Here is a 17,371-nt window from a genome sequence, read left to right as displayed (position 1 = left end):
CCATACAGAGGCTGAAGTAAATGCAGAAAAGGGTCTATACACAAAATAAACAGGCAAACATCTCATCAATCACAGAATACCACTGGAAGAAATGTCATTTGGCTTGATGTCCTGTGATCACTTCCAGTTCAGAGTCTAAATTCTCTAGGCTTTATTGTCACTTATTTACACCTGACTAAGGTAGGATTCACTGAAAAATAGTAGCACTCTGTATCTTTAGCTCTGCATCTGTGCTCATAGTTTTCATGCTCCGTTGCCCTAGATGGTGTGCAATGCAATATAGCTCATTGTGAAAGAAGGATTTACCGATGAGATTGGGACTCATCTCACGGAGCACACACAAATATATACTAAAATAAAGTACCGTAAGAATGTAAAAAAAATCAATTGAGAAACCCCTTAGCTTGAAAATAAAACAAAAAAACCCTTAGCTGAACATGTTTCAATTATAAGCTGCTAAATGTCCACAGCAGATTTAAAATAAATAAATAAATCTATTTTTACATTTAAATCTTAGTAGAAAAAGAAAGGGTTTAACCAAGGCTACATCTTTATACTACAGTAAATACAAACATAAAAAGGACAAAACCGTAAGGTAAGGAAATGGCAAAACAGCTTGCAGAGCATTCGGAATTAAAAGGAACAATTGTATACAGTGGGGGATAAAGAAACGTTCCCAGCACGTGGTGTTGGTCGTTTTATGCTAGTCTGCAGCTACTGTAATTAAAAGAATGGTTTGTAAATACAGCATGTAATCATATCAATGTGGCGAGTTGGTAACATGTGCCACAGTCTATATTATTCAGTGGTAGATGTTACAATGATGGAAAAGAGAGAACGGAACAGTCAAGAAAACGGACATATGCTGAAGGTCCTACAAAAAATGTATTCAGATGGAGCTAATATTTCACATTCTGGGCAGAACAGTGCTGCCAAGCTGCTCAGATTATTAGTCTCTTCCTTGTAATTTAATGGCCTCATTAACGTGAAATTAATTGCATTAGTGCATTTTGTTTATCATATAATTAGTTTCTCGTGTGTTTGGGAATTGTGATTAGTTCATTTGAGATTTAGAATAAAAAAATGGACAAAACGTGGGACAAATGTCATGCATCCAAATCTATATGGAAACATTGTATAGGGAAGTAGCAAGTTCCTGGAAGCAGAGGTATTCCGTATAAATGTCATTTTAAAAAAAACAAAAAAAAAAACATACTAAGTCTTCAGTGAATACTATTTTGGGTCACTTTACCCCACTCCCTCTATCATGTAAACTCACTGAGCAGGGCCTCAATCCCTCTGTTACTGTGTCACTATACCCCACTCCCTCTATCATGTAAACTCACTGAGCAGGGCCCCCAATCCCTCTGTTACTGTGTCACTATACCCCACTCCCTCTATCATGTAAACTCACTGAGCAGGGCCCCCAATCCCTCTGTTACTGTGTCACTATACCCCACTCCCTCTAGCATGTAAACTCACTGAGCAGGGCCCCCAATCCCTCTGTTACTGTGTCACTATACCCCACTCCCTCTAGCATGTAACCTCACTGAGCAGGGCCCTCAACCCCTCTGTTACTGTGTCACTATACCCCACTCCCTCTAGCATGTAAACTCACTGAGCAGGGCCCACAATCCCTCTGTTGCTGTGTCACTATACCCCACTCCCTCTAACATGTAAGCTCACTGAGCAGGCCCTCAATCCCTCTGTTACTGTGTCACTATACCCCACTCCCTCTAACATGTAAGCTCACTGAGCAGGGCCCTCAATCCCTCTGTTACTTTGTCACTATACCCCACTCCCTCTAGCATGTAAACTCACTGAGCAGGGCCCTCAATCCCTCTGTTACTGTATCACTATACCCCACTCCCTCTAGCATGTAAGCTCACTAAGCAGGCTGTTAATCCCTCTGTTTCTGTGCATCAAACTTGTCTGGTTACTATTACATGTTTGTTAGTCCACCCATTGTAAAGCGCTATTGAATTTTGTTGGCGCTATATAAATATAATAATAATAATAATAATAATATACCTGAAGAGATTTGATATGAAGAGCTACATGCAGGATACATTCAAAGAATGGAGAAAGGGTTCAAGTCAAAAAGAGGAATTTATATTTAAAACATTCTACAATTATACAGAATGCTTTACAGTTGGAAGTATATTAAGCAGACAAACAGAATATATATTTATATAAATTCTGTTTAATCTGCTACAGAAACATTTGCTGAATCAAACCCATTTCTTTTGTCCCCATTTCCTGCAAGGCAACAAAGCTTTAATTACCGTATATACTCGAGTATAAGACGAGTTTTTCGGCACGTTTTTTGTGCTGAAAAACCCCCACTCGTCTTATACTCAAGTCAATGTCTGTATTATGGCAACTTACATTGCCATAATACAGACAAGGACCGCCGGGCTCATTACAAGCCCGGCGGTCCTGTTGGGGGCTGGCAGCGAGCTGTAACTTACCTTTCCTGCAGCTCCTGTCCGCTCCCTTCTCCTCCGTGCCGGTCAGCTCCCTTCTCCTCCACTGTAAGTCTCACGAGAGCCGCGGTGTCAGAGCGTTGCCACGGATTACTGTGGCAACGCTCCGCGCGGCACTCAGACCGCGAGACTTACAGTGGAGGAGAAGGGAGCTGACCGGCATGGAGGAGAAGGGAGCTGACAGGAGCTGCAGGAAAGGTAAGTTACAGCTCGCTGCCAGCACCCCTCCTATACAGTACACACCACTGGACCACCAAGGAATGAGAGGGGACAAAAAAATATTAATAAAAATTTAAATAATATAATAAAAAAATTATATTATTAAAATAAAAAAAATAATATTTAAAAAAATAATTAATATTAAAATAATAATAATACATTTAAAAAAAAAAAATGCCCACCCCCCACCAAGGTTACACACTCTGCATCACACACACATACAGCATTCATACACACATACAGCATTCGTTATATACACAAAATAAATATTCAATTAATGTAATTATTTGGGGATCTAATTTTATTTCGAAATTTACCAGTAGCTGCTGCATTTCCCACCCTTACTCGAGTCAATAAGTTTTCCCAGTTTTTTTGGGTAAAATTAGGGGTCTCGACTTATATTCGGGTCGACTTATACTCGACTATATACGGTATATCTAAAGACTTATGTAGGAATCCTGCACCAGCTGAAGCCTTTTGTCCAATATATACCCATAGCTCAAGAGGCCTCAAATCTCTGTTACATAAAAACTGCAAGAACCAAGAAATAAGAAGACATTTTTTTATTTTATTTTTTAAAAGGGGGAAACTCACTCCACCTACAGATGGAGGCCACCAGATAATTCCCCAATCGGAAGCTCCAAATCAAATGAAAGGTTTGTACCACCTTGTGGAGACTGCTTAATCAAAACTGAACCTCCATCCTCTTAGCGTTAAAGTTAAACTTTTACTGAATTGCCGTCCTGGTGCCTGGGATTTGTTGACCTCTGGCCTAAAAGACTTTAACACAGACAAGAAATGAGGGGCGAGCTAAAAAAAAAAGTTTAATAAAATAATAAAACCAAGTTACTCTGAGTGCATTTTGCACTTATAGTGCTACAGTTGTTCAAGGTAACCGTTTTAGGTTTTATTTTTGGCTCCCCCCTTATTTGCAGTCTATGCAAAAGTTAGTAGGATGTATTTTTCTGGGTTATCTAGTGTGGTCACGAGGTGGTCAGAATCTATTACATTTGATTTGAAGTTCACGTGATGTTACAAAACTATAGTCCCAGAACATCAAGATGTTACTAAGGGACAAGGATTGGCAGGAAATATTTGCTTTCACTCTCGTTTCCTCAAAAAGCTCACCATTGCAAAAGAGTAAGTACAAACCCCTTTCAAGATGGTACACATACCTTTATAAAATCCACCAAATGACCCTCAATAATCTGGGAAACTGTTGGTGATGTCAATGTCCAACTGTAACTAAAAGTTGGTGGCTATGCCTCAAAATAAAGAGCCATTGGAGAACGTTCTCTCCCACAGCATTTACTGATAGCAGCTGGCTCTCTAAAGTATCACATTGAGGAAGTCCTAACCCATAGGGACTATGGAGAGATAGCACTTGCCACCAGCAATAATTAGAATTGTTGGGTTTGCTTTCTCAATTCCTCTTATTTACGTACTTTGTTTCAGCCATGGAGGCTTTCCTTGCCCCATTTAAATGGCATCCTAAACAGCAATCCCTCTTTCTATCTTTCAAGGTCCCACAAGAATACATTATTTTTCTAAATTTATTCAAATTACATGCTTAATGAGAATCTCACACTGCTTTCGTCATCTATATTCAGTGATATATTTTATTTGGATGTATTTTATGAAAATGTAAAACATTACTCTTTCCAAGCCTACCCAAGACACCATACTCTGAATTTTGTAGACCACAAAACATATTTCCCTATTTCCAATCCTTATTAAAGTCAACCGAGATTGTGATCGCCTCAGCCTCAAGCATCTACCATGAGTGTAATGCAGGTGGTAAGATGAGGACTCAAAATATAGTCTAATTTGCTTCATTTCTAGGCACAATAGGATCTATAAACTAAATATTTTTATTCAAAAAATTTCATTATCTCAACCAGATTATATAAAGTATAACAAAGCATGCCCTGAAATGAAAATTTTAGACTTTTATAATGAATTTAATCTAATATGAAAAACATCCCTTCTCCCTTCTATTTTAGTGGTGTCCCCCGGCTTAATGTTCCTCTCTCCCTCCCTCTAGTGTTCTTTCCCCCCTTCCCTTGTCAAATATTGTTCTCCCCCCTGTCCCATAGTGCTCTCCCCCCCTCCTCCCCTGTCCCATAGTGCTCTTTTCTCCCCCCTCCCCCCTGTCCCATAGTGCTCTTTTCTCCCCCTCCCCCATAGTGCTCTTTTCTCCCCCCTCCCCCGTCCCATAGTGCTCTTTTCTCCCCCCTCCCCTAGTGCTCTTTTCTCCCCCCTCCCCCGTCCCATAGTGCTCTTTTCTCCCCCCTGTCCCATAGTGCTCTTTTCTCCCCCCTGTCCCATAGTGCTCTTTTCTCCCCCCTGTCCCATAGTGTTCTTTTCTCCCCCCTCCCCCCTGTCCCATAGTGCTCTTTTCTCCCCCCTCCCCCCTGTCCCATAGTGCTCTTTTCTCCCCCCCCCCCTGTCCCATAGTGCTCTTTTCTCCCCCCTCCCCCCTGTCCCATAGTGCTCTTTTCTCCCCCCTCCCCCCTGTCCCATAGTGCTCTTTTCTCCCCCCTCCCCCTGTCCCATAGTGCTCTTTTCTCCCCCCTCCCCCTGTCCCATAGTGCTCTTTTCTCCCCCCTCCCCCGTGTCCCATAGTGCTCTTTTCTCCCCCCTCCCCCCTGTCCCATAGTGCTCTTTTCTCCCCCCTCCCCCCTGTCCCATAGTGCTCTTTTCTCCCCCCTCCCCCCTGTCCCATAGTGCTCTTTTCTCCCCCCTCCCCCCGTCCCATAGTGCTCTTTTCTCCTCCCTCCCCCCGTCCCATAGTGCTCTTTTCTCCCCCCTCCCCCGTCCCATAGTGCTCTTTTCTCCCCCCTCCCCCGTCCCATAGTGCTCTTTTCTCCCCCCTCCCCCCGTCCCATAGTGCTCTTTTCTCCCCCCTCCTCCCCGTCCCAGTGCTATTTTCTCCCCCCCGCCCCATAGTGCTCTTTTCTCCCCTGCCTCTGTCCCATAGTGTTCCTTTCTCCCCCATCCCATAGTGTTCCTTTCTCCCCCCCCTCCCCTGTCCCATAGTGTTCTTTCCCCCCTCCCCTGTCCCATAGTGTTCTTTCCCCCCTCCCCTGTCCCATAGTGTTCTTTCCCCCCTCCCCTGTCCCATAGTGTTCTTTCCCCCCTCCCCTGTCCCATAGTGTTCTTTTCTCCCCCCCTCCCCTGTCCCATAGTGTTCTTTTCTCCCCCCCTCCCCTGTCCCATAGTGTTCTTTTCTCCCCCCCTCCCCTGTCCCATAGTGTTCTTTTCTCCCCCCCCCTCCCCTGTCCCATAGTGTTCTTTTCTCCCCCCCCTCCCCTGTCCCATAGTGTTCTTTTCTCCCCCCTCCCCTGTCCCATAGTGTTCTTTTCTCCCCCCCTCCCCTGTCCCATAGTGTTCTTTTCTCCCCCCTCCCCTGTCCCATAGTGTTCTTTTCTCCCCCCTCCCCTGTCCCATAGTGTTCTTTTCTCCACCCTCCCCTGTCCCATAGTGTTATTTTCTCCCCCCTCCCCTGTCCCATAGTGTTCTTTTCTCCCCCCCCTCCCCTGTCCCATAGTGTTCTTTTCTCCCCCCCCTCCCCTGTCCCATAGTGTTCTTTTCTCCCCCCTCCCATAGTGTTCTTTTCTCCCCCCTCCCCTGTCCCATAGTGTTATTTTCTCCCCCCTTCCCTGTCCCATAGTGTTATTTTCTCCCCCCTCCCCTGTCCCATAGTGTTCTTTTCTCCACCCTCCCCTGTCCCATAGTGTTATTTTCTCCCCCCTTCCCTGTCCCATAGTGTTCTTTTCTCCCCCCCTCCCCTGTCCCATAGTGTTCTTTTCTCCCCCCTCCCATAGTGTTCTTTTCTCCCCCCCTCCCCTGTCCCATAGTGTTCTTTTCTCCCCCCTCCCATAGTGTTCTTTTCTCCCCCCTCCCCTGTCCCATAGTGTTATTTTCTCCCCCCTTCCCTGTCCCATAGTGTTCTTTTCTCCCCCCCTCCCCTGTCCCATAGTGTTCTTTTCTCCCCCCTCCCCTGTCCCATAGTGTTCTTTTCTCCACCCTCCCCTGTCCCATAGTGTTCTTTTCTCCCCCCCTCCCCTGTCCCATAGTGTTCTTTTCTCCCCCCTCCCCTGTCCCATAGTGTTCTTTTCTCCCCCCTCCCATAGTGTTCTTTTCTCCCCCCTCCCCTGTCCCATAGTGTTATTTTCTCCCCCCTCCCCTGTCCCATAGTGTTCTTTTCTCCCCCCCCTCCCCTGTCCCATAGTGTTCTTTTCTCCCCCCTCCCCTGTCCCATAGTGTTCTTTTCTCCACCCTCCCCTGTCCCATAGTGTTCTTTTCTCCCCCCCTCCCCTGTCCCATAGTGTTCTTTTCTCCACCCTCCCCTGTCCCATAGTGTTATTTTCTCCCCCCTTCCCTGTCCCATAGTGTTATTTTCTCCCCCCTCCCCGGTCCCATAGTGTTCCTTTCTCCCCCCCCCATCCCATAGTGTTCTTTTCCCCATCCCAAAAAAATGTTTTTGTTTTTTTAAATGTTTTTTAAATATATATATATATATATATATATTTTTTTTTTTTAAATTTCTGCAAATTTGACCCATTTTCAGCCGCTAATTTCGGCAGCCGCATCCCTAAGTATGACACTTCCAATTCACAAAACACATTTTAGATAAGTGTTAAAAAAAAAGTCCATACAATGTAAGGCTATGTTATTGTATTTATATTCATAAAATGTTCAAAGTTTATCCCACACTATTAGTCCCTCTTTGTTTTTATATACGAATTTCAAGATTTCTTCTAGCCACTGACTCCCTGCCAGAAGAGTATTTCTCTGAAGAATCCCATAATCATTTCTTCTGGCAAGTTTATATCTCTACACTGGACTTTTTAAAAAATGCTGCTTTGAAATAGGAATCATTTTATTCATATACTTATTACATCCTGTTGGAATAGCTTTCTGTGTTGTTCACACATAATAGGTTAATATTGTTGTGGCGCACCCTTTCCCCCTATCCCTTTTTCAGATAAGTACTACCTGGATTTACCGTGCTTATTCTTCAAAAAGTAAGATGCGTTGATGAAGAAACATTGTGCAAAACATAAATAACACTTGACAGAGACACACTAAACCATGCAACAGGCTATGATAAATATAGGCATAATGTTCCACTTCTATAGAATGCACTGTGCGTTGAATACACTTAATTATAATTAATATGCATAGTTATAAATTAACGGCACTTGTCCTAGACAGGCAGTGCTTCTCAATAATAACACACTTTACAAGAATGCCAAGTAACTGATCAACTGCATCTTTTTCCAGTTGAGAGCTGAGTATTCTATTTATACCCACAAATGAAATGTTAATCTTCATTTCAAAGGATGTTTAATGGTGTCGGCTAAAAGGAAGAAAAAAAAAAAAAAAAAGAAACATACATTTTGATAGACATATTGTAAAAGTGTAAGGTTTTGTCATAAACATTTATAGCTCAATTTACATGGATTTGCAGATAACATGAACCTGTCGTCCGATTTCAACATGTTCACAATAATTTAACAAAGTCAAAACAGTGAAAAAATTAATTATTAGAGACTCTACAGGACAGAACCATCCAAAACGTTTCAAGAGCAGAAGTCCTTTCAGGAAAACGTGAACTGCATCTTTTTTTTTTTTTAATATTAAACATGTTAAGAGAATGACCATTCAGCTATATGGAAATAAGACACGGTTTTGCAACCACTCATAAAATCGAATAATGTTTCACAGGGCACTTTTTGAATTCCTTAGGGCTTGAAGATCAGATGAAGTTTTTTGGGGGGGCCAAATTTAGACTATAATTTATAATGCCAAGAGTGGTCATTTTCTGTTAGATGTGCTTCTTTGCTAGTTTCAAATAATGAGCCCCCCTTTATTTTATTAATAATAATAAAAATTAGAAAACACCACAATTAAACGTATGTGTAATCTAATGCATTCTCACTGTAGTCTGTTTCTGCCGCACAACAGTACAACATAAACCAAAAACAAAGGACAAAACATTAAAAATAACAGTGAGATAAATAAAAGCAAGATGAAAGAATGGAGGGTTATATTTTTAATTTATATTCGACCAACAAATTTCTGGTGTCAAATGTCATTTAAAACAATGCATAATGTGTTTGTGAAACTTGGAAGGTGGTATTGCTGGAGAACAAAAAAATCCAACATTATCATTTAACGGTATAAAAATTGAAAATCAGAAGAAACCTACCAGTGGATGAGGGAATCTGACTTTCGCTAGCTGATTTTACAATCTTATTGTCATCACCAGCTGTCAATGGGGGTTCCTCGAGAGCGGCAGGTCTGATTTCCAGTTGTGTCTCTTGGAATTTGTTCTGTTCCTGAAGCTTTGTGTGGTTCTGGATTACTCTGTTTGCAGTTTGCATAACAACGTCGGTATTTAAACTTTCAGTCGCCATTGCCAACAGTTCATCGTCATCTTCGCCCACATCCCACGCGTCACTAGTATTGCTCTCAAACTCCTGGAAAGTGGTGACTTTCTTTAATTTCACAGGAGTTGGCGGAAGCTTTGAAATAGTTTTGTTCAATCTGTAAAAAGAGACGATGGGAATAATTTTTTATGATTTTACATGTCTAATCATCTAACTGGAGAATCATTCAATATTTTAACTAATAATTCATCACAAATGTCAAATAATATAAGATTTCTTCTCACCAAGATATATACAGGGAAAGAGGAAAATGATATAGAAACAAAAAAAGTTAAAGCGTAAATCAGTGCCCTCTTTACCTTTTGTATTGGGCTGTGTATACTGTACTCTCTTCTTTTCTATTTAGTTTGGTTTTTATTCCCCCAACTGTTCAGAGTTGCAGAATCTGCTGCTGGTTTATAAATGCCAGTAATAATAACAATACAATGGGTTCCACAGTTAAAGGTGAATTCTAAGCAACAAACTCTACGTGTTTATCATCGACTTGTTTTGCAGTGGACTGTCCCCCAAAAAATGTCTCTCTGGCAGCCTCTGTGGCCTCCTTAAAATTGTGAAGCCACATTTCCACATTATGAACACAAATCCATTCAATCTTGTAAGGCAAAGAAAGGATGTGGGCTAACGTATATGTTGTGTATAAGTTATGGAGCAAGGAGCTTACGATTCATAATAGCAGTCACCATTTGTAAAAAGAAAAATATATTTATTGCAGAATTTGTAAGTCCATACATTCATTCTGCAGAATTCCAGGGGATGCTAAATTCTCCTCCTGACTGTACGAGACTTTGTAAACCTGTGTGTACACGTATGGCAAGCATGTGATGTGTAACTCGTGGGCTTACTCATATATATCTATGTGTTGGTGCTACATAAATATGTCAATGGTGAATGCAAAAGTTGTCACATTAAACTCAAAAGTAACAATTGATATTAGTAGCAAACACTGAATAAAATAAATAACTGATAATTATAAATGGATAATGCTCCCCACAAAAAGAGGTTACAATGTTCAAAGAAAAGAAAAAAAGATGACCTAACAGACACAGATTGCTATAGCATGAACAAAGAAAAACAAAATATGTTCTGCAATTTCAGGATTCTATGGATTTATTTAAAGTGGATTTGATAACGATATTTCCAGTATTTGATAACTATATATTCTTTATAAAATACTAATCAAGACGGAGGTAAGTAAAACACCCTACCCTGCACACCGCATTCACCACACTCACAACGGATCTGAGAGTTTCGGAGGTCTTTGCATTTAGTGACACATCTGCTTTAATCAAGCAAGTGAAATCAGGGAAGGAGCAAAAAGGAATGGGGAAGTGCTGAAACAGAGCTAAAAGGAAGGGGAAGCGCTGGGAAGGAGCTCTAAGGAAGGGGAAGCGCTGGAAATGGGCTATAAGGAAGGGGGAGTGCTGGAAATGGGCTATAAGGAAGGGGGAGTGCTGAAAAGGGGCTTTAAGGAAGGGAGGTGCTATAAATGGCTCTAAGGAAGGGGAAGTACTGGAAAGGGGCTATAAGAATGGGAAGAGCTGGAAAGGGGCTATAAGGAAGGGGAAGTGCTGGAAATGGGCTATAAGGAAGTGGGAGTGCTGGAAAGGAGCTATAAGGAAGTGGGATTGCTGGAAAAGGGTTATAAGGAAGGGGAAGTGCTGGAAAGGGGGCTATAAGGAAGGAGAAGTCCTGGAAAGGGGCTATAAGGAAGGGGAAGTGCTGGAAATGGGCTACAATGAAGGGGAAGAGCTGGAAAGGGGCTATAAGGAAGGGGAAGTGCTGGAAAGGGGTTATAAGGAAGGGGAAGTGCTGGAAAATGGGCTATAATGAAATGGAAGTGCTGGAAAGGGGTTATATAGCAGGGGAAGTGCTGGAAAGGGGCTATAAGGAAGGGGAAGTGCTGGAAAGGGGCTATAATGAAATGGAAGTGCTGGAAAGGGGTTATATAGCAGGGGAAGTGCTGGAAAGGGGCTATAAGGAAGGGGAAGTGCTGGAAATGGGTTATAAGGAAGGGGAAGTGCTGGGGAAGAGCAATAAGGAAGGGGAAGTGCTGGAAAGGGGCTATAAGAAAGGGGGTGCTAGAAATGGCTATAAGGAAGGGGGTGCTAGAAATGGCTATAAGGAATGGGAAGTGCTGGAAAGGGGCTATAAGAAAGGGAAGTGCTGGAAAGGGAAGTGCTGGAAAGAGGTTATAAGGAAGTGGGATTGCTAGAAAGAGGCTATAATGAAGTGGGAGTGCTGGAAAGGGGCTATAAAGAAGGGGGAAGTACTGGAAAGGTAAGTGCTGGATATATAAGTGGATTATAAGTGGTTATAATGAAGTATAACAGTGAAGCATTAGTTGAGATGGGAGAGAAGTGAAGAGAGAATAAGGAAGGGTTGGAGATGCCATCAAATCTACTAAAATGAAAGGAATACAGATGTATCATTAATATTTTTTACCATATGCCAGCATTACTTCATTTGATCAAATATATCAAAAATGTGTCATCACGGATTTTATCATCTTTCCCTCTTAGCTCAGTTGTAGTTCCACAACATCTGGGGATCTACCCGTTTGGCAGTCCTGTCTTAGCCCATAGAAATAATAATCAGTCATGTGCTGTTTAAAAGTAGATGTAAAAGCCCAAGCAAACTGTTAGAAATCTACCAACTCTTAAATAAGGTAAATTACATATCCTACAACATCACTCATCTTGATTCTCTCAATAATGTTTTGGTTTTAACTACAGAAGGTGCAGTACAGACAAAGCAACCAATACGATTTAATCCTGCTTTCCTTTGTAGTGACCTGAGATTGAAGTATCATGCTGTAACGTCCAATTCTGTTTGATTTTTTTCTCACTTTGATGCACATTACCCAATGCTCCAAGAGCTGACTGGTGACACAAATGAAAATGAATGGCTTACAAGATAGAATATGGCCACGGACGTAAAACATTTACAGCAAAATGATTCCATAGCTTTTAACACCAGTGGCCAAATTTCACGAAATATGCTCTTTTTCTGCACTGACTCTCTTTCTGTGGTTAGCTCTATTAGCTATCAATGCTAATGTCATGCTTATGTTCACATTTAGTTGTCATGCAATGAATTATTCATAAGAAAAAAACCTAGTATCAAATAACCAACACAGCTTAAAGCAGTCTCTACGCTGTATCAATAGGGCACTCTAAACAACATAACCACTGCAGCACATTGTGGTTATGGTGTTATATGATGCACCGGTTTGTGTCAAATTGAGTTTGAGTGTGTTGATAAAAAAACAAGGCTCTCTCAGCATCCAAATCTTGGTCCTATTGCTGTTAAAAGAAATATTTAGCAAATTGTCAACTTTTAATTCAGAATAACTTATACCTGTGAAATAATCACAATAGCTAACAATTTTGATATAAAATTATACACCAACCAGTCCTGAAATGTACCTGTTATACTAGGCGATGCTGCAACTTTAACAGTCTTTGGGCAACAAGATAATACAAATTTATAAATCAACAAGTCAAGATGCTCCAAAAAAGTACTGTATATACTCGAGTATAAGTCGAGTTTTTTGGCACATTTTTTGTGCTGAAAAACCCCAACTCGACTTATACTCGAGTCAATGTCTGTATCATGGCAACTTACATTGCCATAATACAGACAGGGGGCTGTGTAGGAGGGGGGCTAGCAGGAAGCGTTTACTTACCTCTCCTGCAGCTCCCGTCAGTTCCCTTCTCCTCCGCGCCGGTCCGGTCCCTCTGCAAGTCCCAGTGTAAGTCTCGCGAGAGCCGCGGGGTCATAGCGCTGCCGTGAGACTTACACTGTGAGCTGACAGGTGAGCTGACCGGACCGGCGCCGAGGAGAAGGAAGCTGACAGGAGCTGCAGGAGAGGTAAGTAAGAGCTTCCCTGCCAACCCCCCTCCACTGAACTGCCAATGCCACTGGACCACCAGGGAGTGAGAGCCCCTCTCCCTGCCATGTATCAAGCAGGGAGGGGGGACGGAAAAAAAAAATATATATATATATATAAATAATAATAAAATTAAATAATAATATTTAAAAAATAATAATAAACTAAAAATATAACAAAAAAATTATTAAAATAATAATTAAAAAAAATAATAATAAAAATGCCCACCCCCCACCAAGGCTCTGCAACACATACACAAACACACACTGCACTCATACATAAACACACACTGCATTCACACACACACACACACACTGCATATAAATATTCAATTAATATAATTTACGATCTAATTTTATTTAGAAATTTACCAGTAGCTGCTGCATTTCCCACCCTAGTCTTATACTCGAGTCAATACGTTTTCCCAGTTTTGGGGGGTAAAATTAGGGGCCTCGGCTTATATTCGGGTCAGCTTATACTCGAGTATATACGATATGTCTCCCTTTCATATTACATTTTTTTAAATTTGATTTCATGCAAGTTTTATGTTGTCTTTGTTTTTTAACATTTAAGAATTAGGGAGAGTTTGGCAGATACTGTTCTAAAATCATAATACAGAACCTTCCCATGACATACATAAACGTCAGAAAAGCACAAAATGTCATAAAAAAAGTATTTTAAAAATGTTAATCTACAGTGAAAGCATTCAGGGCCGCCATCAGGGGGTGACAACCGTGACGGTTGTCACGGGCCCGGCGGTCCTGGGGGGCCCGGACTGCTTTGGCAGTCCAGGGCCCCACAATTACTTAATGCACATATATATAGCGATCATCGCTATATATATGTGCAGCCGCGGGCCCCCCGGCTCCCTATACTTGCAGAGGGGGCCCAGCGGCCTGCAGAAGCACTTTCCAGCATTTCCCTCGCTCTAACTCCCGCGAGACGTGCGGCCGTTAGAGCGTTGCCATGGCAACGCTCCGCGCGGCGCGCACACCACATCTCGCGGCAGTGAGAGCAGGAAATGCTGTAAAGTCCTCTTGCAGGCCGCTGGGCCCCCTCTGCAAGTATAGGGAGCCGGGGGGCCCGCAATTCCACCTGACCGGACCACCAGGGATCAAAGGATCTTCCCCCCTCCCTGAACCAGGTAAGAAACAGGGAGGGGGGAATAACAAAAATACATTTAAATTACTATTACTACATTTACACTAACACACACACACTGCATTCACTGCACTGACACACACACTGCATCCACTGCACTGACACACACACACTGCATCCACTACACTGACACACACACACTGCATTCACTGCACTGACACACACACTGCATCCACTGCACTGACACACACACACTGCATCCACTACACTGACACACACACACTGCATTCACTACACTGACACACACACTGCATTCACTGCACTGACACACACTGCACTGACACACACTCTGCCTTCATTGCACTGACAGACACACTGCATTCACTACACTGACACACACTGCATTCACTGCACTGACACACTGCATTCACTGCACTGACACTCACTGCATTCACTGCACTGACACTCACTGCACTAACACACACACTGCATTCACTACACTGACACATACGCACTGCATTCACTGCACTAACACTCACTGCACTAACACTCACTGCACTAACACTCACTGCACTAACACACACACTGCATTCACTGCACTAACACACACACTGCATTCACTGCACTAACACACACACTGCATTCATTACACTGACACACTCTGCATTCACTGCACAAACACACACTGCACTAACACACACACTGCATCCACCGCACTGACACACACTGCATCCACCGCACTGACACACACACTACATTCACTACACTGACACACACACTGCATTCACTGCACTGACACACACTGCACTAACACACACACACTGCATCCACCGCACTGACACACACACTGCATCCACCGCACTGACACACACACTGCATCCACCGCACTGACACACACACTACATTCACTACACTGACACACACACTGCATCCACCGCACTGACACACACACTGCATCCACCGCACTGACACACACACTACATTCACTACACTGACACACACACTGCATTCACTACACTGACACACACTGCATTCACTACACTGACACACACTCTGCATTCACTGCACTAACACTCACTGCACTAACACACACTGCATTCACTGCACTAACATACACACTGTATCCACTGCACTAACACACACTCTGCATTCACTACACTAACACACACTCTTCATCCACTACACTAACACACATACTGCATTCATTGAGGGGGAGGCAGGCCGGGCAGGGAGGGAGGGGGGGGGGGGGCAGACTTTGTGCTTTGTCAGGGGCCCCAAAATTTCTGGTGGCGGCCCTGAAAGCATTTAAAGGTAAATATGAGGTCAACCTTCAGCTTCAGGTATTACAAATATCTGCACAGCATTTACAACTTAGTCATGGTAAATACTTTGTAGTACAACAGAAAGGAAACTGCTATCCTACTGCTATACAGACAGACAGAGCTGGCACACACAATGACAAGACAGCCAGCAGAGTTCATCCAGCATGCAGAAAGGGTATGCTTATGCCATGAGGGTATTAAAAAGAAATATTTATCCTATAATCCAGATTTAGAAAGATATAATCTGTTCGGTAAGTAATAAACTATAAATGGGCATACAATGACGAGAAGGTTGTAGTATTTGATAGTACTGGATGCATCCAAAACCGACCTGTATTTAAAAACACAGAAACAATAATAGGAGAAATATAGAAAATCTGCTCCCAACTCCCAACAGGAATAATGTTAAAAATACAGCGGAACTTTTTAAAATGCTTCCCTTTTGCTCGTACAGGCTAAATATATTCTTGGTTTTATTTAGCGGTATGTACTAGAGGTAATGTCCTTGTAATAATGGATTAAGTATCAGGCTTTTGCAGTCAGTCACCTCAATCTCAGAGAGTAAGGAAAGGTTTAGAGCCAAGTGAAAAATTTCACTTATTGTTCAATACAGGCTGAACTATGAGCAATGCAGCTTAGTCGACAATAACACTTTTTACATTTCGTTTTTCTTCCAGTGAAGCAGTTTCCCACATGTATCACAATACATTTTCAATTCAAACTTTTTGGGTTCCACGTAAGCTTTTATCAATGCGCTAATAACTTCATACATTGGTCGACACAACACATCTAAGAAAATGGGAATCTTGGAGAAATAATGGTACTGGATAGTTGATCTGGAAAAATAACCCAAATCAGCTATTTTTTCAATTATTTTGACATAAAATTGCTAATATCCATTTTAATTCTGCACAGTTCCCAGGTTAGAGAACAAATGGAAAAAAATCTACCCTTTAACTCCTTAAGGACAGAGGCAACTGTCAAAATTCTGAACCAAAACAAAAGCTAGGATTTGAGGGTTTCGCTTTAAGTGCACCCATACATGTTATATATTGGGTTTTTAAAGACACTAATGGGTTTCTTTTAATACGCTACTTGTGCACCGAATACAACATTAATTATGAATAGAATGACAAAAAATTAAGAAAAATGGAAAACAACATATTCAAATGTTTGCGTGACATGTGAATTTGTACACATCCAGTGAAATTAAAGAAAAAGAAATCAAAATAGATTCACATATCAGTCCTGATTGTTACATGTGTTATAGATCTAGGATCTACATAATATTTGGTAGTTAACGCTAACCCTATATGAAGCTCGCTGATGCTATACCAGCACTACCCCTAACTCTATGCTTAAACTAAGCCTACGCTATCCCTAACCCTAAAACAGGATTAACCATAACCCATCAAGAACACAACACTGACCCTCCACCTTCCCCTAAGGAACACCCTCTGCTAATATAAATACGGATATCTGCAGATTGATTTTTTAGATAACACAGAAGAAAAACATAGCGCGCATCTGCCCCTATTTAACCCCGGATGCGGCTAAGGTGCTGGTCCGTGCTCTTGTTCTCTCTCGCCTGGACTACTGCAATACTCTTCTCAGTGGTCTTACGTGTTCCCAGATTGCACCATTGCAATCTATAATGAATGCAGCGGCAAGGCTCATTTTCCTGTCCACTCGCACCTCCCACGCCTCCCCGCTCTGTCAGTCCCTGCATTGGCTCCCAGTTAGATATAGGGTTTGATTTACAATTCTGGTGCTTGCCATGCTGCTACAACCTACCTATCCTCCCTAATACACAAGTATGTCCCGTCAAGACCCATACGCTCTGCCAAAGACCTACGTATATCCTCTGTACGTACTCCCACCTTGCCTCCAAGACTT

The 17,371-nt window shown here is 42.2% G+C and overlaps 1 protein-coding gene across 1 annotated transcript in view; it reads right to left on the bottom strand.

Annotated features, from left to right (window-relative positions):
- Positions 1 to 17,371, bottom strand: part of TBC1D22A (TBC1 domain family member 22A) — a 504,456-nt gene that overhangs the window by 417,432 nt on the left and 69,653 nt on the right. The window contains exon 3 of the mRNA XM_063446790.1: positions 8,923 to 9,260. Within this exon, the coding sequence (XP_063302860.1) occupies positions 8,923 to 9,260 (338 nt within the window). The remainder of the gene's footprint in view (positions 1 to 8,922; positions 9,261 to 17,371) is intronic.

Source organism: Pelobates fuscus, chromosome 3 (genome assembly GCF_036172605.1).
Source record: "Pelobates fuscus isolate aPelFus1 chromosome 3, aPelFus1.pri, whole genome shotgun sequence".
NCBI lineage: Eukaryota > Metazoa > Chordata > Amphibia > Anura > Pelobatidae > Pelobates > Pelobates fuscus.
The sequence above is the reverse complement of the archived record's forward strand: the minus strand, read 5'-3'. Positions and strand labels throughout refer to the sequence as shown.